Below are 25,959 nucleotides of genomic sequence, written 5' to 3'. Positions count from 1 at the left end.
AAACACCACTCCATTTATGCACCATTTATTCAAGAACATTAAACAAACCAAATACATTCATCTCTTTAAGCACTTCCAATCTACTGCTTATAGTAGTGCTTCTATCTCTTCTTTCCTGTGCTCCTCCTACACTAAAGTCCACCCTCTGAATCTTATGCTTAAATACCATTTGCATCAGGAAAGCTTCCATTATCAGCATTAAGTCAGAATTAAAGATATAAACCATGATATTTTGCCTGTACCTTTACATATCACCTCATTCATTTCAGAGCTGCCGCATGCCCTCCATAGTATCCATAACTAATTTGATGGCAAATAATCTCCTGTCTGCCCCCCATCCAATGTTTCTAATATATAAGAGATTCCTTAATAAGTGAAAGATGAAACAATATCCATGAATCTCATAAAACATTTAAGAAAATTATAATGCAGTAAATTATTAATAGTATAGAAATTATTAGCTGCAAAAAGATGATTTTTATTTTATAAGCATATTTTAATTGACATTTTCTATATATAAAGTATCAATTACATCCCTAAAATGTACATAGAGTTAATTTCTAAAAAGATTTTAAATGACCCAAGAAAAAAATATTTACCTGCTGGAACCCTAAGTAATCTTGTATAGTAGAAGAAGCATAAAAGACCAAAGCATCTGTAGTGACAACCAGCACGAAGCCATTCAGAGCCTACAAAGAAAAAGATTAGTAATTAGAAAAAGATTCTAAAATTAGTAATGTGACTAAATAACAATATGGCCACTCATAAATAATGAGGTTGCTTAAGACCGTTACTTTATTGCTGAAAATTTTTCTCTTTTAAATAGCTAAAATCACACCTCATAAACACAGATACACTGTATACTGTGGGATGAGAGGAATCTATTCATACCTTTTGATTTAGGTAAGGAAAAGCTTACAGCTAAATTTAATGCTCAGTCACAGTAACTTCAGTAAAATTGGTTTTGTCTTCCTCATGCTTCAGATATTGCTTTAAATATACTGTATATTTTTACTGTACATGTTTTTTAAATTGTATAAACATGTATTATAATCTATCACATTGCTTTTTAGAGAAAGATAGTCTGTAAAGATGCTTATTATTTTCTGAAGAGAAATTTGATAGAACATCTTTGCACAGACCATTCACACATTGAAGCAATTTGAAATCTGAATACTCCCAAAGCATTAAAACAATTTAAAAACTTTTATTGGCAATATAATCACATATATGGACTGCACATAAAATACACATAATATACATGTAATACAAATATACATTTTAATTACTAATATATTCAAGTTTAAAGCTGTCATTTTATATAAGACAAATGTCCATCTAATTACTAATATAGTCAAGTTTAAAGCTATCATTTTATATGTGCTATTTCTATTATTTCCATCTATATTATACTTCTTTTTCTTTCCATTTTACCTGTTTTTGGCCAATTTTTATTTTTATTATTCCCTTTGCTCCCCTACTTTCAGCTTAGAAATTTATATTCTTTTCTATTCTTTCAATCATTACTCAAGTCCACTGTTAATATTTCTATACTCTTGGATAAAAGAAAGAGTATTTATTTGGATCACTGTAAACATTTATGGTTATCACATATTTTATCTCAATAAGCCTTCACTGTTTCCTGCTTCAGTTCAGCTCAGCAGAGTTCAGTGTGTTCTTTGCTATTTTATCATGGCTAAACCCTTCTGAGACTCTCCTCTTCTTCATGTAAAAGGAGAAATGGTGTGGTTTAGTGAGAACCATACAGTTTGGAGTCAGATTTGAACTGGATTGCTTTCCCAGTCTCTTATTATCTCTGTGGCTTTGGTTATTTATGCCTTCAAATTTTAGTGTCATCATTTGAAAAACAGGCAATTTGGTTAAGAGCCTATTTCATCTTAGCGCCTGGCACAGAGTCGGCACTCAATTAACATAAGGCACCATTACTATAAGGTTGTGGAAATGAGCAAATATTTACATGACCATGCTTTGTGAACTGTTGAGGTATATAATGACAACAATTAGCTAATTCAACACTTAATCAATGATGACAAACTGAAGAGGACAGCTATCAAGTACTGGAACTAGAGAATTACCAAGACATTGCCACTGTGCTTAGAATGCTAGCAAAGTCAGGTAAGTATCTAACTTAATTATTAGATACAGTAGATGAACAGCAGCTGTCTTCCTTTTCACTCTAATTTTTTCATCTTCAAGATTCTTGATCTCTAATATACGCCTGCAAAACTGACTGCAAAGACAATAAACAGCATCTACTATTTAACAGCCACTTTTCTAAACGTTTTTGTTTATTCGTCAACATTCCATTGAGGTAGGTGCCATATTCCAGTATTGCAATCAGGTAAACGAGGTGAACTGCAAAACAACTTGCCGAAGGTCACAGAGCGAAGCTGAGCCAGGAAACAACTAGCCTTGCTCAATGAAGTCTGTCCACGTACCTATCATGGTCTGCCTCCTCTAGGAGTATTGCTCGCCAGCTGTGGCAGGGCTGTTACACTTTTAATCCCAACTGGGCTCTAAAGTTCTTGATTTCAGAGATTATGGCTACAATGCCTGGTGATTTCCCCAGAAGGAATGGGGCTGGCACCCACCAGGAACTTAAATATTTACTCATTAACACCCTACAAATTATTCTTAAATTTCAGTCGGCAGTAATAATAGATATACCGTTTTTGTATTTTTTCCTTCCAAAAATATCTTCTTTTTAGATAGGAGTATCCACTTATCATATGCATTTTATTTTGTAGAGTGTCCTGCTTTCTCAAACAGCGAAACGAATTTAGTACTTTCCAATGAGCTCATTATGCCAGAAGACACAAAGATAATTTAAGTTATAATATCACACTCTCTTAGACGGTGAATTGTCAGAAATAAAAAACCTTTAAAAAGAACATATGCATCCTGATTTTATGTATATCTCAAATGATCTTAAATACTATATGGAAGAAAGTTATTATACTGAAAGAGTCAATAAAAATATGGTAATTACATATTAATGAAAGAAATTATCATTCTTTAGACTTACAAAAATTTGCCCTACCTATCTGAAAGTCATGTTGAGGTTCACTTACTATTTAACGTAAGACAAATAAACTGCAATCAGTAGTGTTAATTATTGTTTCAATGGCTCTTAACTCAACAACAAAGCTGTTGATTATAATCAGCACCACAGTAAATAGCACCAGACAGAACGTGATGAAATAAATGAAAATAAATGTCTGAAATAAATAATGGCTAATGAGAAGATACAAAAAGTCATTTTTTCTTCATTTTTATTCCTGGTAAAACAGTAATAAATTTAAGCTAAGTTTAAAAGTAATTATTTAAAATTTTTGCTAATAAACTATTATGTAACATTTTCTTTATGTATCTCCTTAGTTAAAACCAAAGGAAAAGATTTCTCATTAAAAAGTTTCATGCCAGAGGGTATACTCTACCTCTGGAAACATTCTCTATGTCTGAGAGATAATTGGTTGATAATCACATGTTGAAAGTATAAAGTTAGATGCCTTTATGGCAACTGTATATAATGAAGTATGCCATTTTCACGTGTCTACAAGTTTTTGGTCAGCTATTTCAGAAGAGATAACAGCCAAGCATGATACTAGCAAATCAGATAACGTGTGATGCTTCCAAATGGAAAATCTACTACTGATATGCAATATAATTCATAACAGATGCATTTATTTTAAAGACCTAAATGTTTTCAATTTTCAGATAATTAAAAAAATGAGACTAGTTTTTCATTAGTATTATTTTTATTCTTTGTCGTTGACATAGAATATGTTTACAATTTGCCTAAATATTCTATGAGGGAAAAAAAAAATCATTGGCCCATAATTTAAACAGTTTTACCAAATGTTAAGCATTCCATATGTGATTATTTTCATTTGAAATAAAGGACTTCCTTATTACTTTACTACATAACCCATGGTGTGTGTTTAATCACATGAAGCAACAATTATTAGAATGTTTTCCTATAACCTGAAGGAGTCTTTACGTTTCAAGCTATTATACACATAAACATCCTCAGCCAGGGACAGGTTGAGTACTCATGCTTGAATATATTTAATTTGTTTAACCTAATGGGTGCAAAACTTAATTTTCGTAATTACAAAATTATAATAAAAAATGTTATAAATTGTTGGGTTACACATAAGCATTTTCAGAAAGAATTAAGGGAGCTATCAAAAGTTGCGGCTACTTTCTGTTACAATGGCAAACTAAGTTCTTCACTCGGTTCACCAGGTAGAATTGAAGATGATCACTTAATAGTAATAACATATCAAAGCACACATCCTCATTCTATCTTTTTTTAACAAAATAAATACCTGAGAATTTTAGCTGACAATCAAGCATCCTATCAATTCCAAGAAATAGAGTAAAAAAAAAGAAAATTAAATTAAAATATTTTCACAGATAAATCTAGAAACTAAGTTCTAAAACAAAAATTAGGACTTACAGCTGTTAAGAAAATCTGTAGCGTGTTGATAAGACATACCCCATAGCTAAGAGTTAAGAACATAGTGAAAAATAAAATTCAGGTAAGAACATTTTTGAACTGTTAAGTAAATACAATTAACTGCTTTAATGAAGCTATAGTCCTGAGAAGGTACATATAAATTCGGTGTCTTAAATGAGAACCTTTAAAATAATGGAGGAGTTTTGCTATTTAAAGAAATACAAGGGGCGCCTGGGTGGCGCAGTCGGTTAAGCGTCCGACTTCAGCCAGGTCACGATCTCGCGGTCCGTGAGTTCCAGCCCCGCGTCGGGCTCTGTGCTGACTGCTCAGAGCCTGGAGCCTGTTTCCGATTCTGTGTCTCCCTCTCTCTCTGCCCCTCCCCCGTTCATGCTCTGTCTCTCTCTGTCCCAAAAATAAATAAACGTTGAAAAAAAAAAAATTAAAAAAAAAAAAAAAAAAAAAAAAAAAAAAAAAAGAAATACAATAGGGAAACTGATAGGTAGACTTCTAATCTACTCGATACCATTACACTTTTTCATATAGTAGCATTATACCACTGTTGCAGTCCCAGTAAACGTGGCATGAAGCACCCTGGGTGAGTTCTAAGTAAACGGGAGTAACTGAAAGACTGATCAATTAGTCTTCCATTTACAATGTTTTTTATTAGGAGAAGCTATATTTACTAAAATTCACCTGTAATAAGAATTCTCCTTCTTGCAGACTCAGGCCTTCTCTGAATTTTGTTCTACAGTTTTCCTGAATTCCATTTCTGTCAGCTGGGGAGGCCTGTAATGCAACTGTGGAGAAAAGGAAAAAGCAACGATAGAGTGAGCGATTTTAAAGGGCTATAATGGAAAAGTCTCTATATACCTAACAAAGACACAATTTGAAATACCGGTGTCTACTGCTACTATAACGACTAAGCAAATATTCCTTTGTCAACGAACGGTTTCCAAGTCAATGGACAGATTGCTAAAAATTATTAATTACAAATAAATAATTTATTTAAATTAATAGAAACAACTTCTGATGAGCTCATTATGATTTCTGGCACATAACTTAAGAGTTTTAAAGACCTGCATGGTACCTCTATAACTACGCCTCCCATTTCTCTTTACTCATGAAAATAAATGATTTTCATACTAATATACACTTATCTAAACAGTGAACTAGTAGTGGTGAGGAGAAAGAATCAACCATATGCTTTATTAAGAAATATATTTCCATCAAGTTTAGAATCTTCTTGTCTAACTTTTGGGTAAAAAAGGGATTAGTATTGTTAGCAGAGTCTTGCTAAATTTATAAATCAACTCATGGAGAATTAACATCGTTGTGATTTTGAATCATTCTATCCAAGAACATGCATTTTCTTCCTTTTGTTCATATCTGCATTTTTTTGTCTCACTAGAATATTTTAAAGTTTCCACAAAAAAAAATTTGTACGTTTTTATGTTTATTCCTATGTATTCCATCCTGTAAAATGCCTTCCCCTTCCTAACTGCTTGTGGATTATGGATTGAAGGGGAAGTCTGTTGCCATGGTGGGATGCTTACTTCTGGAGGTAGCATGTTATAATGCTCTCTCTCCTCCCCTCCCATCTCTCTTCTTCATAGTGTGTGTGTGTGTGTGTGTGTGTGTGTGTGTGTATGTGTGTGTAGCTTGGGAGGCACCACAGCTGAGGGTACTAATAATAGCTGCTATGTTCTTAGAATTTTTCCAAGCACTCTCAAATATTATCTCATTTAATAGTAGTATCTGGCAGAATTAAGTTCAAATCTTAGCTTTGCCATTTATTAAAATGTGTAGGGTCTTTGAGCCTCTGTCCTAATATGTGAACTGGTAATCAAAAACAAACAAACAAAAAAACAATTTTGCAGGGTTATTGTGAAGAGTAATGAGAATATATGTGAAGTTCCTGGCATTCAGCAGCTCAATAGTAATTCAATAAATGGTAAATTATTAGCAGTGTTTCCCAGATCCTATAGATTATCTTGTTATAATATGCAACCTTTTAGACACAATTACAATACAGTATTTCCATTTTTCTGATCTATTTTTAACCTTCAATGTCAAATAAATCATTAAGTGAAACTGACTTTGACATTCCTTTTAAGACTCATTTCATTAGATTTTTATTGCACCAAAGATAATCTGGCTTGGCAAAAAACAAGATTTACTAATAACCAGATTTTCTCTCCAGTTGAGCAAAACCTCACATATAAAACATTTTCACGCTGAAGTATATTTTCTGGTAAATCAGTGCATGTGTCACACTGGAATCTTATGCCAAGTTCTTGCTTTTGCAGAACTTGAAACATACCACTTTGAAAGAAGAGGCCAAAAGTTTGGCCTCTGAATGTAACAATTTCAAGAGGCCAAAGAACATATTTCCTTGGGCCAAAAAAATAGGTTGAGGTACATAAATTGATCTAACAGTTAATCAAGACCAAAGGAAATGGTTAATCTTTCTCAATGTAAGTAGAAGAGAAAAAGGCTTTTTCTCCTTTCCTGTTCTGTTGCTGCTTGCTTTCTAATGGTCAAATTTGACTGAGTGCATTAAAACCTCACAATGTCAGGGTTAACTATACTCTCACTTTTCCAAAAGCTCCAGTGCAAGGCACCATTTAAGAGTTACACCAGGGGTGCCTGGGTGGCTCAGTGGGTTGAGCGTCTGACTTTGGCTCAGGTCATGATCTCACCATTTGTGAGTTCAAGCCCCACATCAGGCTCTGTGCTGACAGCTTGGAGCCTGGAGCTTGCTTGGGATTCTGTGTCTCCCTCTCTGTCTCCCTCTCTGTCTGCCCCTCCCCCACTTGTGCTCTGTGTCTCTCTCTCTCAAAGGTAAATAAACATTAAAAAAAAAAAAAAAAAAAAGAGTTACACCAAAAATCAGTAAGATTTACTGTTAACTTCCGAGCGGTGCTAGTGCTGGGTCAGAGGGTAGATCTATTATTAATTTTTTGAGGAACCTCCACACTGTTTTCCAGAGTGGCTACACCAGTTTGCATTCTCACCAACATCGCAAGAGGGTTCCCAGCAATAACACTGCTAGGAATTTACCCAAGAGATACAGGAGTGCTGATGCATAGGGGCACTTGTACCCCAATGTTTATAGCAGCACTTTCAACAACAGCCAAATTATGGAAAGAGCCTGAATGTCCATCAACTGATGAATGGATAAAGAAATTGTGGGTTATATACACAATGGAATACTACGTGGCAATGAAAAAGAATGAAATATGGCCTTTTGTAGCAACATAGATTGAACTGGAGAATGTTATGCTAAGTGAAATAAGTCATACAGAGAAAGACAGATACCATATGTTTTCACTCTTACGTGGATCCTGAGAAACTTAACAGAAGACCATGGGGGAGGGGAAGGGAAAAAAAAAAAGTTAGAGAGGGAGGGAGCCAAAATATAAGAGACTGTTAAAAACTGAGAATAAACTGAGGGTTGATGGAGGGTGGGGGAGAGGGGAAAATGGGTGATGGGCATTGAAGAGGGCACCTGTTGGGATGAGCAATGGGTGTTGTATGGAAAGCAATTTGACAATAAATTTCATATTAAAGAAAAAAAGGTTTACTGTTAAAAAGAAAACAACAAAACCAAAACCTACACATTGCAAAAAGCAAAGTATGTAATTATAAAAATGGATAGATATTACTAGTATCAAATTTTAAAATGTCTAAATTATCAGGAATCTCTTAAAATTAATTTTCAATTAAAACAACTGGTGTCAGTTCCAACCAGAGCTACTGGACCACTGACACTATTCAACTCAGAACAAGTTACAATTTGTTTCTGGCTTTGTATTAGGGATATTAGCCGATGTAATTAGAAATCAGACTCTGGGGGCGCCTGGGTGGCGCAGTCGGTTAAGCGTCCGACTTCAGCCAGGTCACGATCTCGCGGTCCGTGAGTTCGGGCCCCGCGTCGGGCTCTGGGCTGATGGCTCAGAGCCTGGAGCCTGTTTCCGATTCTGTGTCTCCCTCTCTCTCTGCCCCTCCCCCGTTCATGCTCTGTCTCTCTCTGTCCCAAAAATAAATAAAAACGTTGAAAAAAAAATTAAAAAAAAAAAAAAAAAAGAAATCAGACTCTGCCCTTAGCTGGGAAAGGAAGTTATAGAAATAAAGAACTAAGAATGTCAGAAATGATTAAGTAGCAAAATGGGATTTAATTAAAGTTTTACAGGATCTTGGAAGAAAAAAGAAAACAAACCTTTTTTAAACAACAGGGCTTACAATTCTAAATGTTGGAAGGTTTATGTTTAATACGTATAACTGCTTAAGTAGGAAAAGTGACAACTACATATTAGGGAAGGATCACTGGAGAGTTCTTCCAAAGATATTTCTGTTGCTCTTAGGTTTAAGGTTAATAACTAGTTAATAACTAGTTAATAAGGCTAATAAGGATTTAAATAAATACTGTGCAAAGATGAGTCCAGGAAAGATGCATTCCCTTCGCATTCTCGTTTTACAAATATACTAATGTGACTTTTTAGAGATCTTACTTTACATCTGGGCCTCCAGTCCCAAACTATGCCCCTCCATGAAGTTTGTCCTCTGTTTCCTGACCTCATACCTACCACCTCTCCCTTCTTAAAACTGCTTGAGCTACTTTAATACTAGTCATTTTCATGTATGCATTTCTCCCCTTGATTAGAAAGCCACAGAAGAGTGAGATGACTTGGGGTACTGGCACCAGTGTACTTCCTACCATCGAAGTGGCCTAAAATAATTTCCTTAGTAATAAGATGTGATACGTAACTGAGCACACACTGTATGCCAAGCAGTTTCCATACACTAGATCTTACCAGTCTTCCAAACAATATCCTGGGAGATTGGTATTATTTTGTCCTTTCAATGAAACTGAGACTTAGAGAGGTTAGGAAACCGTCTCCAGGTCAGAGGGCTTAAAGCAGTGAAGTCTAGATCAAACCCAGGTAGCCTACTCGTGCAAGCTATTATTAACCACATGCTGGACTCCTCACCTACGCCAACCACCTTTGACCTTTAGTGTCTTCATCTTTAAGTGAGGACAAGGATACTTCTGGAGACAAATTCTTGTTAGGGCTAAAGTAAGATGTGGAGTACCTAAGTAATACCTAGAATCACAATTTACAGCCCAGGATTGAGATAATTGAGATAATGGGCTATATGTTGAGTTGATATACCCTCAAATCATTATGAAAATCGACACTGAAAATGCACATCAGGGGGGCACCTAGGTGGTTCAGTCGGTTAAGCATCTGACTCTTGGTTTCAGCTCAGGTCATAATCTCGAGATTTCATGAGTTCAAGCCTCACGTCAGGCTCTGCACTGGCAGTATGGAGTCTGCTTAGGATTCTCTCTCTCCTTCTTTCTGCCCCTCCACCACTCATACTGTCTCTCAAAATAAATAAACTTAAAAAAATTTTTTTAATGCACACCAGAGATAACTGAGCATATTTTCATTTCTAAACAGGGAGTATTAATGAATATCATCTATTAGGACTGCTATGATGCCTATACATTATAGATTTGAAAGCACTTCACAATGATGAATTGTTATAAAAGTTATATGAATAATCAGATGCATAGGACACTTACACATTACATCACTGGAATGAAATATACAATATTTCACAGAAACAAAATGTAGCATCTGAAAGTAAGTCACAGCCAATTCTGTTACATGAGAAGCATTTGCTATAATAAACAGACACTTGTTAAAATCCTCCCCATCTGCAAGAATACACTTTCTAAAATATAAAGATGTGACTTGAACAGTCTGAGGAATATTAAGATTTTATAGCATCAAAATATTTCACCTAATTCTTCATTGAGAAGTCACTGAAGCCATTATACAAAAATTTAATCTAATGGATGAATGAATCTAGAGGGTAAATATCACCGGAGCATTATCAAATGGTCATTTAAACAAGTGATTCAAGTCTTAACTCCCATGTGTATTTAACCATATCCATTTCCTATATGACACCTTCCTTCCTTATACATCTAAGCTTGGATTTCCATTTCTCCTATAAACTAAATATTTCCTCTTTGAAAGCATGCTGTGAAGTGTTCAACAGAGAAATTCATGAGGAAGAAATATTGCATATGGTAAATTATATTTTGTAGGCTACTGTATTTGTAATTAAACAGAAAGATAACATGGTAAGTATCTTGCCAGGAAAAAGCATAAGATTTTTAAATCTCTACTTGATTTAAATTCAATTTATAATAATTATTATCCCCTTTATTACTTCTGGCAGAAAAAGTTAAATTCCATTTGCACACTGATATAAGCATAAGAGAGAGCAAAGCTATCACTATAAAATTCAACCACATAAACTTCTATAAATTAGGAAGAGTTAAGTAATGCAGTAATTCTTAAATATAAACAAAACATTCCTAGTTTAGTCCAATATGGATAAGTATTTATAAATAATTTCCAAATAATATATTAACTGTACCTAAGGAGAGCTTCTTCTACATACTTTGGGGTAAAAGAAATATTTCAACTCTAAGTTTTTGTTTGTAAATGAAGTGTTCTTCTTTTGAGGGAAAGAAGGAAGAAACTGAAATTCAAGAAAACTATTCTACATGCTGAGTTCCTAGGACACAAAGACTAGGTCTATATAGTTTACACCATACTTTCCCCTATGATATTGACAGATTTTTTTTTCTACCTAGAAATTTCTAATCACCAAAGGCAGAAAAAAGGAAATTCAGGTTTTGAAAATGCAAATGCATGCTTCTATCTTTAAGAATGAATGTAGGTTGCATGACTGGTAGTCTATCTTTTTAGCCAACCTAAAACACATTATTTTAAAGCCAAGTAAGTCCTTAAAAGTTAGACCTATTCCTGCTCTCAATTAAGTGGAAATTGACTAGATGTTATTTAACGTTTCCCCAGTTTTCCATTTAGTGATAATCAATTCTACTGTAACTGTGTTAGGGCCCTGAGGTCATGGAACCAACAAGAGCAGTTAGTTTACCTTTGTAGTGGGAAACGAGTTGCACTGAGCTTTCTACATATTCAAGACTGGAATTCAAACTGCATTCCAAGTAGCAGAATTTAACCAATTAAAGCAGTGATTCTCAAACGTTCATAGACAGTACAATTACTTATAAGGCTACGGCTATTAAAAGACACTGCGGGACCTCACCCTCTAAAATTTCTGATTTAGGAGACCTAGGATGGGGCCTTATAGTTTGCATTGCTAACAAGTTCCCAAATGATGCTGGGACCAGGTGCCACATTTTGAGAACCAGTGACTCTAGAAATTCACAAACTTTTAAATGTTCTGAATCTCATTCTCTTATTATTTTTTTAAAATTATTATTCCTCTGCTTAAAGAGTGCTTTCATTAATATGAATGTCTTCAGTAAATGACTCAATGCCACTTTTATAAAGATCAAAACAGAAGCACATAATTTAAGACTAAAATATAAAGCAGTAACAAAAAATTCTGTATATATACAAATACAGCAAGTAGCACATAGCCCACAGTGTATTCCTCACCAAAGCAAGCCATGTCACTTTTCCCTGAACAAAGTGTCTAGATTTCAGTGTGTGCCACTTCTGAAGAGGAAACAATATGGGGAAATAAATAATTACATATTATGCTTAAACGCTAAAAAGTTTACTAGCAAATTTCTATCTCTAAATCAAAATATAAAATTAACTCAAGAGACTGTCAGAGAATATTAACACCAGGTCTGAAAGGCCTCTACGCATATCCAACAATGACAACAAAATTGCCCATTAAAAGAAGTAAAATATCAGTGTTCTGTAATTAATAATTATAATTTATATAAAATTTTAGTTGTAAAATTTACTTCATACAGCTCATACTTTTAGGATAAATCCACCATAAACTTAGCACATGAGGGAGGCAAACATTCTTATTGTCCATGCTGAGACGATGAAGGCTCTGGGCAACAGTGAGGTTAAAGGTCTTATCTAAGGCCAAAGGCTTAGCCTCTATGTCTCCTGCCTGCCAGTGCTTTTGTTCCGTGACAATCCGCCTCTGCCATCCTAAGATAAAGAGACAGGAGGCTGACTCCATAACAGAGAGACCAGACGTAATGACACTAGACACAATTAATACTCCAGTTGACAACAATATCTGTAAAAGTGACCATAAGAGGCACGCCACATCATATGAGAAAATTTAAGGCTAGAAGAAAGCAGAATAATTCAATACAATTTTAGGTTAGATTGATTCGAAGTGACTTGCTTGTTTCCCTTCCCAACCTCTACGGCAAGCACCTGAATGGCTTTCTGGCTTCTATGGACAGTCAGGGACCAGAAATGATCTCCTGCAGTAATATAATTTTCTCTCTGGACTCTGATGTCGTTTTAGTTTACACTTTCATGTGCAATTTTCTTTTGAGCCTCTAAGAACTTGAAATAGCAAAAGAAGGTATCTTTTTTTTTTTTCATGGATATACATCTTCAAATTTACATCCAAGTTAGTTAGTATATAATGCTGTAATGATTTCAGGAGTAGAATCCGGGGATTCGTCCCCTACATATAACATCCAGTATCCTCCTTAATGCTCCTCCCACTGAGCCCATCCCACCACCCACAACCTCTCCACCAACCCTCAGTTTGTTCTCTATATTTAAGTTTCTTATGTTTTGTCCCCCTCTGTTTTTATATTAGTTTTGCTTCCCTTCCCTTATGTTCATCTGTTTTATATCTTAAATTCCGCATATGAGTGAAGTCATATGATATTTGTCTTTCTCTGACACTTCTCTAATCTCGCTTAGCATAATACACTCTAGTTCCATCCACCTTGTTGCAAAAGGCAAGATTTCATTCTTTTTGACTGCCAAGTAATACATCCAAATGAAGGCATCTTTAAGCAAAGTCTCACCTCAGCACAGTTTCATACTCCATGTACACACAGATTTGCTCTCCTTCACTGCTCCTTAAAACATCTCATCTCTGGTATTTTTCGTCTTATTCTATATGCTCTCCTCTGGAATATTTTATTCACTTTCACGGTTTAAAATATTATTTCAACTGTATTATAATGGTTCCAAAATCTAAATCACCAGCTATTGAACAAACAAGAATTTGAGCTATGGGGTGCCTGGGTGGCTCAGTCAGTTAAGTGTCTGACTTTGGCTCAGGTCATAACTTCACGGTTGGTGGGTTCGAGCCCTGCATCAGGCTCTGTGCTGACAGCTGGGAGCAGGGAGCCTGGAGCCTGCTTCGGATTCTGTGTTTCCCTCTCTCTCTGCCCCTCCTCCACTCATGTTCTGTGTTTGTCTCTCAAAAATGAATAAACGTTAAAATTTTTTTTAAAAAATGGTTGATCAAAAAGTAGAAAAGCTGTAAAAGCATGATTTCAAAATACGACATAAATATGATTACTAACTAAAAATGATTAATGGTAATGTAACTATATTTCAGGCCTTAAAGCGATTAAATAATGTAACTATATCAGGCCTTAAAGCGATTAATTTTCTACTATACGTAAATACAATTTCTAAAACACTACAACAAGATGATGCTGTAGATTTGCATTAACCAGATCACACACACACACAAAAATCAAATTAACACACACAAAAAATATCAAATTAACTACAGACATTTAAAATCTTTATTTGGGGGAAAAAAGGAAAAATTGCAAGATGGAGGGCTTTAATATTACCCCAATGGGTGTGCCCGGGTGCCTCAGTAGGTTATGCGTCTGACTTCAGCTCAGGTCATGATCTCATGATTTGTGGGTTTGAGCCCCACATCCGGCTCTGTGCTGGCAGCTCGGAGCCTGGAGCCTGCTTCAGATTCTGTGTCTCCCTCTCTCTCTGCCCTTCCCCTGCTCATGTTCTGTCTCTCTCTCTCAAAAATAAAATAAACATTAAAAAAATTGTTTTTAATATTACCCCAATGGTAATCTTCCTAAAAAAAAAAAAAAAAAAAGCTAAACGCATCAATTTATGACCACCTGGACCTGCTCATGGCCAAGCAATTAAGGATCCTACAGACATATAACGCTAAGTATGATCAAAGAGAAAACCCATTTAAAAAGCAGTAAATTTACAAGAGGAAAAAAAGCAAAACATAATAAAAGATATAGCAAGTTCAGGTTCAGTCTGAATCTTTAATATGCACTTGTTGTCTTTTTTGAAAATACCTATCAAAGCAAATGAATACTCAGTGATGAAAGTATCCTATATAAAATATCATAAAATGTTAAATTTATTCACAGAATCTAATGAATCTTGTAAGTTACAATATCTGAAGAAAAGAGAAAGTATATTCCTTATCCAAAGAGATCATATTTAAATGTAAGAGCCAGGATTTAATACAACTTCAACTGGACTCAATAAAAATATTCTACTATTCCTTTTATTTGTCCCTGTTTCAGTTTACATCGATTAGATTATAGAAAGTCCATACATTAAAATTTAAAAGAACCTTTACATTTTTAAATCTTTACATTTTATAGCTTTAATTATGTAGCTATCATGAATGTTATAATTAGTTTCACATTTAGAATATGAATTCTGGAAAAAAAATATATAGTTCAATTATAGTAAGGTAGATAACACCACACATAAGTGAAACTGAATCCTATATGATGATTTCAAACATGCTCATCATTTACGCAAACCTACCATAGAACTTTCTGGAATTAAGAAATCGCATTTGCTGTGGTACCACATTGCTGAAACTTTTGCAAACTACTTGCTATACAGTAACTTCAAAATTATATAATGTAGATGAAATTAGCATACAAATCCCATGAATGAAAAGCACACATATAATAAACCCTTAAACTTTATAAAATTTCAACCCCTGAAAGGGCTTTTTATTTAATTCATTTCTCTGCCTGTTCAAGCTCATTCTCTGCACATGTTTCTCAAGACAGTGTTCTGGGTTACTCAGACACCAAAACAGGATTGAAATCCAGAGAAACACACAAGCTCAAGATGAATAAACACAATAGCTCTCTTTTGAAAACCTAATGAACTGGAAATGAACTGTTAACTAAAGACAAAAGGAAGACCAAGAAAAGAGCACGGGCAATTTTTTAATTTAAAATAAAGTCAACAAAGATCCATATTCGACAATGAGGTTGACTAAATGTTAGATCACCACATCATGTAAGTTAACTATTGTTATCCTCCCCTCTTAGAGCATTTTTTAGACTTCATGAATTTAGAACATTCCACTATGTAAATAATACTACACTTTATAAAATGGTGATTATTTTAAGTACATGTAATGGTTCAGAATGATTTTCCCCTACGTTACTTAGTTTTTAAAATAACCAGAAACTACTCCCTATAATAGCTGCCTATGCAGGAGTTGGGAATTAGATCTCAGGTCCTCAAACTTGTCAGGCTTACTGAAACCTAGACAAAATCATCTCTTTCTTGTGTTTAAGTTTTCCTTTCCACAGGTTAAATTTATGTATCTCAATTATAAAGATGTCACAAAATATAACCCATGACATATATAATGGAGTATGTAAAAGACTTCACAGTTAATAATTATATTTTAATGGTGTAATATATACTATGAATATTTTATTGACATAATACTACATGCCACTGATCCGTACTATTGCCTCACTGAAAGAAAACTTTTCTGCCTTTTCTACCTCATTAGATACTTGTGCCTCAGCAGACATATGAATTGTAATTTTGGGAATACTGTCCAAAAGTAAAGTAATTTAAATGCAACACTGACATAATAATGAATATTTTAAAAAGAGACAATGAAATCTAACTCAAATTTTTTAGATGCTACAATTACTCTTACCAAGAATATGACATTACCATACTGATTCCAATCAGTCAACAAACCCAATTGTCCACTGTTAGACTTGGAACTAACAGACACAATACAAGAGGAAACAAGCCTTTCCCTTAATACCACCCAATTTTAAAGGCTGGGTTATAACCACCCAAATTCTAGTCTCCCTGAATAAACTATTACTGGTCATAGTCAGTAAATTATTTAAACTTCTTAGATATTTTCCCTCTCAGAGGTAACATGATATTTAATACTCATTTTGTAACTTGGGTCTTCCTTTTATGCTCCTCTTTTCTTTTTAATTAAAAAAGTATGGTTTAATCTTAACATTCTAGAATTTGGTGAAAAAAGTTTAAATATAACGTTAAAGACTTTCGTCTTCCATTCTGTATTTCCAGGACCTAAGTCCACACTGACTTGTCAGGTCACAGCTCTATGTGATCCTATAACTGTCCTCAGGCTCCCCTCTGGTCTGATTTAATTTGCCTTGACAGGCAAAAATGGCACTTTACTGTGTTTAATCACCAACATCAGAAAACATCAATTTTGGATTGTGGGTATTTTTTTCTTTTTTTCAATATTTATTTATGTTTATTTATTTGAGAGAGAGTGTGTGTGCACAGTCAGTGGGGAGGAGCAGAGAGAGAGGGAGAGAGAGAATCTGCTGTTTAGCAGATGCCCCATGCAGGTTTCGATCCCAAGAACTGCAAGATCATGACTTGAGCCAAAATCAAAAGTCAGACGCTTAACCAACTGAGCCACCCAGGCGCCCCTGGGTATTAATTTTCTAAAGACAGAAAAGACTCTACAAAGAAACTTCAAAGATACATAATTTAGAGGAGTCTTTATAAAAAGAAATAGGCACGGAAAAATAAAAGAGAACCCAGAAGAGCAATGTTACTGAGGAAACTGAATAGAACTTCAACAGCTTTTACTATTTTAATCTATCATTATTAATATATTGTTATTAATCCTTTAAATATGTCTACGTGTGTCCATTGTGCATAAATTAAAAATAAAGTATCACCTTATTCTTATCAAATTTACAAAAGGGAGTGTTTTTTTTAAAATACTTAGCTCTATCTGCACATTCCGTCTACACTAATAAAAATTTTTTTAAGTCCCAAGACTGCCAGACTGCTGGCAGGTACAACAAAAGGAGCATCCAACAAAGAAGCAAAGAACCAGCGAATCAGGAACAATACTCATAAAGAGAAGGCAAAGGAGCAGAGAGACAGGCAAGGAATGCAAAGGGAAGTACTGACTGGAGAAGGATACAGTTGATACTAGTTCATCCTAAAAAGATGTATGTAGCTTTCACATTTGCATCTTTAAATTCTTGTACACACTTCACTGTATGACCCGGCCAATCAGAGACCATGTAAAAAAATTTACTGCTACAATTCCATAAAATATTTCCCATATTTGCATATTTATAGATAGAAAATAAAATAACCGATAGAACCAAAAACTGTAATTGGCTACTAGCAGAGAGAATAATATTTGCAAAAGCAAAATATTAACATCTGAAACTAAGTCCCACAACTGTACATTTAAATCCATAATCTAAAATTTCAACATGAAATTCACATTGTTTTTCAGGTATAAGTTAGTGAAACTGAGTTAATAAATATTTACTGAATGCCTACTATGGGACGGACATTGTTCTAAGTGTGTTAAGGTACAATAGTACACATAATACCCTCAAGGAGTTTCCATTCTAGTTAGTGAAACAGGCGATATATAGAAATTTTAAGTGTACCAGAAAAACCAAAGCACTATAATATAGAAATGAAAATGTTTGTAATGATTACTTCATTTGTGGCATAAACAGAATACAAACTGAAAAATAATTGTCTGAGCTTTATTTTCTAGAATATAGTTTACAAGTTTTCAAGGATTCAGTATTCAAAGATTCCCTCAATTATTTCTTCAGTTCAAACCAAAATAACTAACAAAACTTCTAATCTTCTTACTTCCTTTGAAATATTCCCTAAGTAGTGCATTATAAATACTGAATAGGTACATTTTTAAAGGATTTCACATACTATATTTGTCACAGTTGCTGAAACACTAGACCTTGAGCTATTAGCAGAAATCTTTTTCTACCTCTTTTTCTTTTTTTGTGAATTCAGCACCTGCACAGGGTTTAGAATAAAGTGCAATCCTGAATTACAAATGTATTATATAATAATTTTAATCTAATAGTGTCAAAGAAAGTGCTAACTTTATCATACTTGAAAAATAAATATTTTGTTCAAAGTTGTATTTCAGAATGTTTTGATCAATTAGAAATGGATAAATAGTAGTGTACTTAAATCCTAAGTGCTGCTTTTCAGACAGTCAGAGCAGTATTAGAGTCATGGCTCCAAAGTTTAAGAAGATCCACCCAAGCTGGATTATTTAAACTTGCAATAAATAGATGTATTTTCTTGGAAAAATATCTATTGTTACAGTAAAACTTGAGTTTCCTTTTTAACAAGATTGTATGATTACTCGTTTATATTGTTCTTTCCGCAGGAATCACACACCCCCTGTTTGCATCCTGTTATTCACTTAGAGCTTCCCCTCACTTCGCTATACTGTTTTCCCTAGTAGGAGAGTGGTTTTACTGCACATTAGAATCCTAAACTGTCCGCATGCTCCAAGTCTCCTGGTTTGTAGCATTTAGCATCTGTTCAGATCTTAAACATTACCTTGAAAAATGAATTGTCTGTGTCCTTTCAAAATATTGAATTGCCATCCTACATCACTGGAGGCCTGGAAAAGACTGGAATCTTTTCTACTGATTGTATCTCTCAGTTTCCATCTAATTCCGTGAACAACTTAAGAAACTACTTAGGGTATACATTCCACTAAAACCTAAGCAAATACATTTATATTCTTCTTAAAATTTTGTACATTTGGATTTGTTTTTCTGAAGGCAAAGAGAAAATTTTTTAAGTAATTCAGGCGTAATCAAAACCAAATTAAATCAATGCCTCAGACTCATCTAGGATCCATAATAAAAATACAGATTCCTTGGTTCTACACTGAAGCCACTCAGAATCAGCAATAAGAGGGGCATGCCCTAGAATGCGCCTTTTAATAACCTTTCCAGGTTATTCTGATACACACTGAAGTTTAAAAACTGTAATGCAAAGGACCTAAAATTAAAGGTAATGTAACTGATGAAGGAATGATGAAGGATAATAAGATCCTATTGTTAAATACACTGAACCAGAATGAAAAATTAACTCATTAATGAAGAGCTAAGAAAATAACTGTTAATATGTAAGATCTCGAAAAGGAGCCCAGCTATGCTATAATAACATTCTTTGTAAGGTAGGTTTGAAATCTACCTTACTTGTGGTATTCAACAGGACACATGTGTCTCATGAAAAAAATATATCTATCTATCTATATAAATTTATACATCAAACATACATATATTACTTTAATTAGCATATGTGTGTGTGCATAGATATAAACACACACACTGCCTAGAAAACGGTAATTATGTTAGCGCTTAAATGGTACCTGGCTACTTGCTAAGTAGGTTCAATGCGAACCCACTATTTCTTTTCTTTTAATTTTTTTTTTTGAGAGAGAAAGGGAGAATCAGTGTGTAGAAGGGGCAGAGAAAGGGAGAGGGAGAGAGGGAGAGAGGGAGAGAGGGAGAGAGGGAGAGAGGGAGAGAGGGAGAGAGGGAGAGAGGGAGAGAGAGAGAGAGAGAGAGAGAGAATCCCAAGCAGGCTCTGCACCTTCAGCACAGACCCCGATTCAGAGCTCAAACTGACGAACCGTGAGATCATGACCTGAGCTGAGATTGGTCCAATGCTTAACTGACTGAGCCACCCAAGAGCCCCTTACCCACTACTTCTAAACAGGGCACAATCTATACATTTTTTCTTTTTTTTTTTTAAGTGTATTTATTTATTTTGAGAGAGAGAGAGAGACAGAGAGAGAGGGAGAGGGGGCACTTGTGCTCACACATGCACAAATGAGTGGGGGAGAGGGAGAGAGGGAGAGAGGGAGAGGGGGAGAGGGAGAGAGGGAGAGAGACAGAGACAGAGACAGAGAGAGAGAGAGAATCCCAAGCAGGCTCTATGCTTAAAGGGCAGAGCCCTACATGGGGCTTAATCCCAGGAACGGTGAGATCATAACCTTAGCGGTAACCTAGAGGCAGATGCTTAACTGAGCCACCCAGGTGCCCCTTTTCTCTTTTTAACATTTATAGTTTGATTTCCTATCATATAGGAGCAAGAAACAAAAAGGCAAAAATGACTAACATCAATGTATCTTTACCAAAGTCAAGGAATAACATCTCTCTGGTTTCTAGTCAGTCAACTTTCTAAGGGCAGAAACCAGATCCTGTTTGTCATAGAACCCCTTGCCACAAGGTCAAGCAGTAAGCACTGCATGTGAACTAATGCTGAGGATTAGGACAGCTATTCCACAAAGCTGGGAGTGGTTACAGTCTATGATAGGGGCTCCCAAACTTCCACATACATCCAGCCCCACCACTCTACCAGAGTTTTATTCTGCAGGTCTAGGGTGGGCCCAAGATCTGGCATTTGTAACAAGTTCCCAGGTGACACTACTGCTGCTTATCTGGGGACTACGCTTTGAGAACCACAGATCAGGGGAAAGTCCTCAGGAGTGTACTATATAAATGGTTCCCAGAAAAGAGAAGTAATTGGAAGATGGTTAGGAAAAACAACACAGGGCATCCAGAAACCAGGGTTCTAGTTCCAACTCTATCAAAGAATTACTGTTTAGTTCATAAACACACACACACACACACACACACACACACACACACACACCGAATCCCACATAACCCATCCTAGAGATGAAGGATCTGGTGTAAAGGAAAATTCAAAGACTTTATAGATAAGAAACAATTTTAAGTGTCTACTATCAACCTTTAAACATATAATCTGACCTGAAATGATTATCCTCATAATCAGTGTGCATTGCTCAAATCACAACTGTTAAACTACATAGTTTTTATCCAAAATAAAGATCATACACAGCAAGCAAATAAAAAAATGCCCAGACTAAACACAGCAAACCATTTAAATATAAACCTGCAGGGGAATAACTGTTTTCCAATATTCTAAACACACATTATAAATTCAAGTATCTGTAGATGGGTCTAGGGCAGCAGCAGCAGCAGCATCTGAGATCCTGTGAGAAATGCAAAATCTTGGCCCGCTTGTGTGGCTCAGTCGGTTAAGGGTCTGACTTCGGCTCAGGTCATGATATTACAGCTTGTGAGTTTGAGCCCCACATCGGGCTCTATGCTCACAGCTCAGAGCCTGGAGTCTGCTTCAGATGCTGTGTCCCTTATCTCTCTCTGCCCTCCCCCACTGGTGTTCTGTCTCACTTCTGTCTCTTAAAACGAAATAAATGTTAAAAAAAAATGCAAAATCTCTGACTACCACCTAAACCTACTAAATAAGAACTCCCATCTTAGTAAGATCCCTATGTGATTTGTAGATACTCAAAGTTTGAGAAGCACTGACTAGGGCACTCAGATTTTATCACTAATTCTTTACTACTATTTGTTAAATAGCATGATATATTTAAAAGAATCAACATTTCCCGAAAAAAAATCTATTTCTGACATATAAACAGATAAAAAGAGAAACTGAGGAATTATTTTACATAAGAATATACAATGAAACTTTATTTTCCAACAAAAATTTCCAATAAAATACTTAATTGCTATGAAATCATATATGATTAGTAAGTAACTTCATGGCTGAGTAAACTGAGGTACAGGGATGCTAAATGGTTTGGTTAAAATCAAATAGTTTATCATGGCACAATGAGATTGAAATCCAATTCTGACTCCTGTAATGTAATACTTCTTCTGGTGGAAAAAAATTATTTACATTTTCCTGGAGTAAACACACGGTTAATATATAGTAGTAGAAGTGTACATAATTTTTTTAAAGAATAAATACCTACCCAAACATATTGAAGGAAATAAGCAAAAATATGTCATAGTGTATGTGTTTTATTCCCTTCATTGAGAGAATGGGGGGGGAGGGACACAGACTTTAAAAAACTGCATTGGAAGGAGTAGTGGAACTGGAAACTATATGGACATAACTTTCAAACCTATGATTTTCACAGAATGACACTACAAATCAGGCAAGTGGAAGCATCTTTCTGATGATTGAACCTGGAACACGTATTTTTAGAAATACTACAAGTTTGGCTCTGCTACTTAAATTTTAATATATAGCAATAAACAAAACTTCTTCTTACCATCAAAGAAGCTCTTGGCTCTTAGGTAACTGACACTGAGCCTGAGAACTGAAAGTTTGTCCAGCTTATTAATAACATCTTGTGGAAAAGGCAGCAGGCTAGCCAAACGGTCCAACTCTGTATTAAGCCGGTCTCTATGTCGCTTGGAAGGATTGGACTTGATTCCTTCAGGTGGGATTGGCTTGACACTGAAAAACAAACAAAATACCACAAAATAAGATAAAGTAAAAATTTCTATTGCATTATAGCTCTTCAGGTATTTCTCTAATGAAACACACACCAAAAAGTCTACTCAAGTTTACGTAAATCCCTTCAAAAGGCTCCTTTGTATCGTAATTAAGAAAACCAAAAAAAATTGGTAAAATTCTTCATAATGTTTTATTAAAAGCTTATGAACTCAAGAAAATGCTGAGTGCATCTTATATACTTCATACTTCCTTCACTTCATACATTTGTGGTACAGTGATTCCCAGTAACAAATCCAGTAGGATTATTTTTTCAAACCCAGACACTGTTCCAGAAAGAAATGAAAAAGAAATCTGCAATTAATTATGTGAAGATTATGCTTCCTTTGCTATCTTCCTCAAGAAGCATCTTGGCATCATTTATGATGTAGATAAATAGGAGCTACCCTAATCACCCCAGCTTCCTATATTTAACACTTTCATCCTGTCAGTGACAACTATTCAAAGTCCTTCTGGCACCTCTATATGGTCATCTAGGCATTTAATGGGGTCCTCCAATATTTAAAAAAAAATTGGCTTTGGTTATTTATATTTGTTGAGTGACAGATAGTAGAGGTTAACTGTAATTCCTTGCAAATTTTGCATTTAGGGCTGGTCAATAATTCTACTTAATTATTAGCTTTCATAGCTTATGTCTTAGAAAATTCAATGAATCCCCAACATGTAGCATGATTTTCATCTGAGAGAAAAGATATTTATAGTTAAGAGTAGAACCTGAGTTCAGATATGAGAAACTGCATAACTTCACAGAAAGGTCTTAGCCAGGATTTCACAGCAGAAATTCATTATTTAAAATGAACTGACAGATCATCACACACACAATGAAATATAGACAAGATATTAAAAAAAAAACAAAAAAACAAAAAAACAAAGATCATGCCGCTTCACCTTTCCATTTGCCAGAAAAATAAAATCTTATGCAGGGCATTCTTACAACAAAGACGTTTCCCTCCAGCCTTTATTGAGAAGACAAAGGCATTTTCGACAATTCAAATGATGGCATCTTCAAAAGTAGAAATTGGCCTGATTATAGTGCTGATTTAATCGAAATATTTCTAGATACTTTATGTTTTCAATGTTGTATGTGGAGAAGTAATACTTTATTTAAAAATTAATAAAAAGTCAATAAAGGGGCACCTGGGTGGCTCAGTCAGTTAAGCATCTGACTTCGGCTCAGGTCACGATCTCACGGTTCCCGTGTTCAAGCCCCATGTTGGGCTCTGTGCTGACAGGTGGGAGCCTGGAGCCTGCTTCGGATTCTGTGTCTCCCTCTCCCTTTGCCCCTCCCCGACTCTCTCTCTCTCTCTCTCTCTCTCTCTCTCTCTCTCTCAGAAATTAATAAATATTAAAAAATCTTTTTATAAAGTCAATAAAAATTTTAATGTTTGTTATATATTGTTCCCAACAAGTAATTTCTTCAGAACTTATCTATTTCTGTTTTTATTACAGTTCATGTTATTTATTTATTTTTTTAATGTTTTACTTTTTAAAACAGAGAGAGACAGAGCATAAGTGGGGATAGGGCAGAGACAGAGGGAGACACAGAATCCGAAGCAGGCTCCAGGCTCTGAGCTGTTAGCACAGAGCCCAACGCGGGGCTTGAACTCACGAACTGAGATCATGACCTGAGCCGAAGTCGGACGCTTAACCAACTGAGCCACCCAGGCGCCCCCAGTTCATGTTATTTCTACAAAAGTAAGAATTAATAAATTGATAAAGTATATGGCATACATACAAAATAAATCAGGTACTTTCTCCAGACTGTGTAATTGCATACTTACAGAAACAGATGATTCTTTCTCTATTTTTCCTTAATCATACTGCATTTGTAATCAAATTCAAGTCATCTCTAAATTTCTTCAATTAATCAAATGATTTTCAAAAGTTACCTATAATGCATGTCTACCTCCCTGAATAATTCTCTGATTAATCTCTTGTTGACACAAATATTTACTTGCAGTTATCATGTCCAGGGTAGTCTAGGAAAACATTCCTCTCCTACATATTCAAAAAGTGTTATGGGAGCAAAGTATGTGAGCAACTAACTACTTGAATTAAGATCTTTATAGACAAGGTAGTATCTGATATGGACCTTTAAAGATGAACGGGATTTCAGGAGGAGGCAGGGCTGAGAAACGGTGGCCTGTGAAAAGTCCCCTGTCCGGAGTGTGAAGCATAGAGTACAAGAGAGAAGAGAAAGGGGAAAGTGGTTGTGGCCACATTCATGCAACAAATAGTAACCACCTACCATGGGCAAGGCACAGAAGACTCAGCAGTGAACTATATTACATGTACTAATGTTCCTGTTCTCATGAAGCTTACATTCCAGTGGCAGGAAACATACATAACTAGTTGAGTGAATAAATAAACATATAACTTTCAGAGCTGCTAAGTGTTAAAAAGAAAAATAAAGCAAGATAAGGAACTAAAGAGTGACAAGCATGCTGGTTTTGATAGCCAGGAAGGGTCTCTGATGTTACATTTCAGCACAGACATAAATACAACGAAGGAGTGAGCTGTGCGGGTATCTGATGAAAAAAAAATGTTCAAGATAGAGCAAACAGACAATTTCCTCACAGAAATGGTGTAAAATTAGAGTCTGGTATCTGGGAGTCATCTTAAGCTCTGAGCTGGGATTTACATGACCAGTCTTGTGTTTTACTAAGCTGACTCTGGCGATGACGAGCATGAAATGTAGGGCAACTCTCAGTGAAGCTAGCACTTGTTTCTAAAATACAAATCTACAACACTCCTCGGATTTAAAAATTTCAGTCGCTCTGGACAGTCCATGTTCCTTAGCCTAGAAGCAAAACACCTCTTGATCTTTTATAGCCCCCTAACTATTCCTCTGGCCTCATTTCCTGCAGCCAAAGCCTTTCTTGTCCATTATACTCCAGACAGAAGAAAGTACTCAGTTATCAATATATACTTTGGTGCTTTCATACATGTTACTCTCTGGAATTCTCTTGTTCTGTCTCATCCACTACAAAGCCGTGCTCAATTAGATGACTTCTGTAAAGTCCTCCCTGACCTACTCACAATGGATCCCTCTTCTGTACCTTATGCTACTTCTGTACCTTGTGCTACTTCTGTACCTTATGCATCTTAAGCAAATGTCTTATACAACCATTCCATTAAGGAATATCCTGTGCAGATAGTATTTCCAATAAACTGGAAACACATTTCGTCTCGCACTCTTGGTAG

At 35.3% G+C, this 25,959-nt stretch overlaps 1 protein-coding gene across 1 annotated transcript in view; it reads right to left on the bottom strand.

The window, feature by feature from the left end:
• AHR (aryl hydrocarbon receptor) overlaps positions 1–25,959 on the bottom strand; it is a 53,857-nt gene that overhangs the window by 19,454 nt on the left and 8,444 nt on the right. Inside the window, exons 2-4 of the mRNA XM_030308053.1 lie at positions 22,511–22,698; positions 5,177–5,280; positions 600–689 (exon numbers count right to left, since the gene is read on the bottom strand). Coding sequence (XP_030163913.1) covers positions 600–689; positions 5,177–5,280; positions 22,511–22,698 — 382 coding nt within the window. The remainder of the gene's footprint in view (positions 1–599; positions 690–5,176; positions 5,281–22,510; positions 22,699–25,959) is intronic.

Source organism: Lynx canadensis, chromosome A2, assembly GCF_007474595.2.
Source record: "Lynx canadensis isolate LIC74 chromosome A2, mLynCan4.pri.v2, whole genome shotgun sequence".
NCBI lineage: Eukaryota > Metazoa > Chordata > Mammalia > Carnivora > Felidae > Lynx > Lynx canadensis.
Note: the sequence above shows the minus strand (reverse complement) of the source record. Positions and strands in the feature narration are given on the sequence as shown.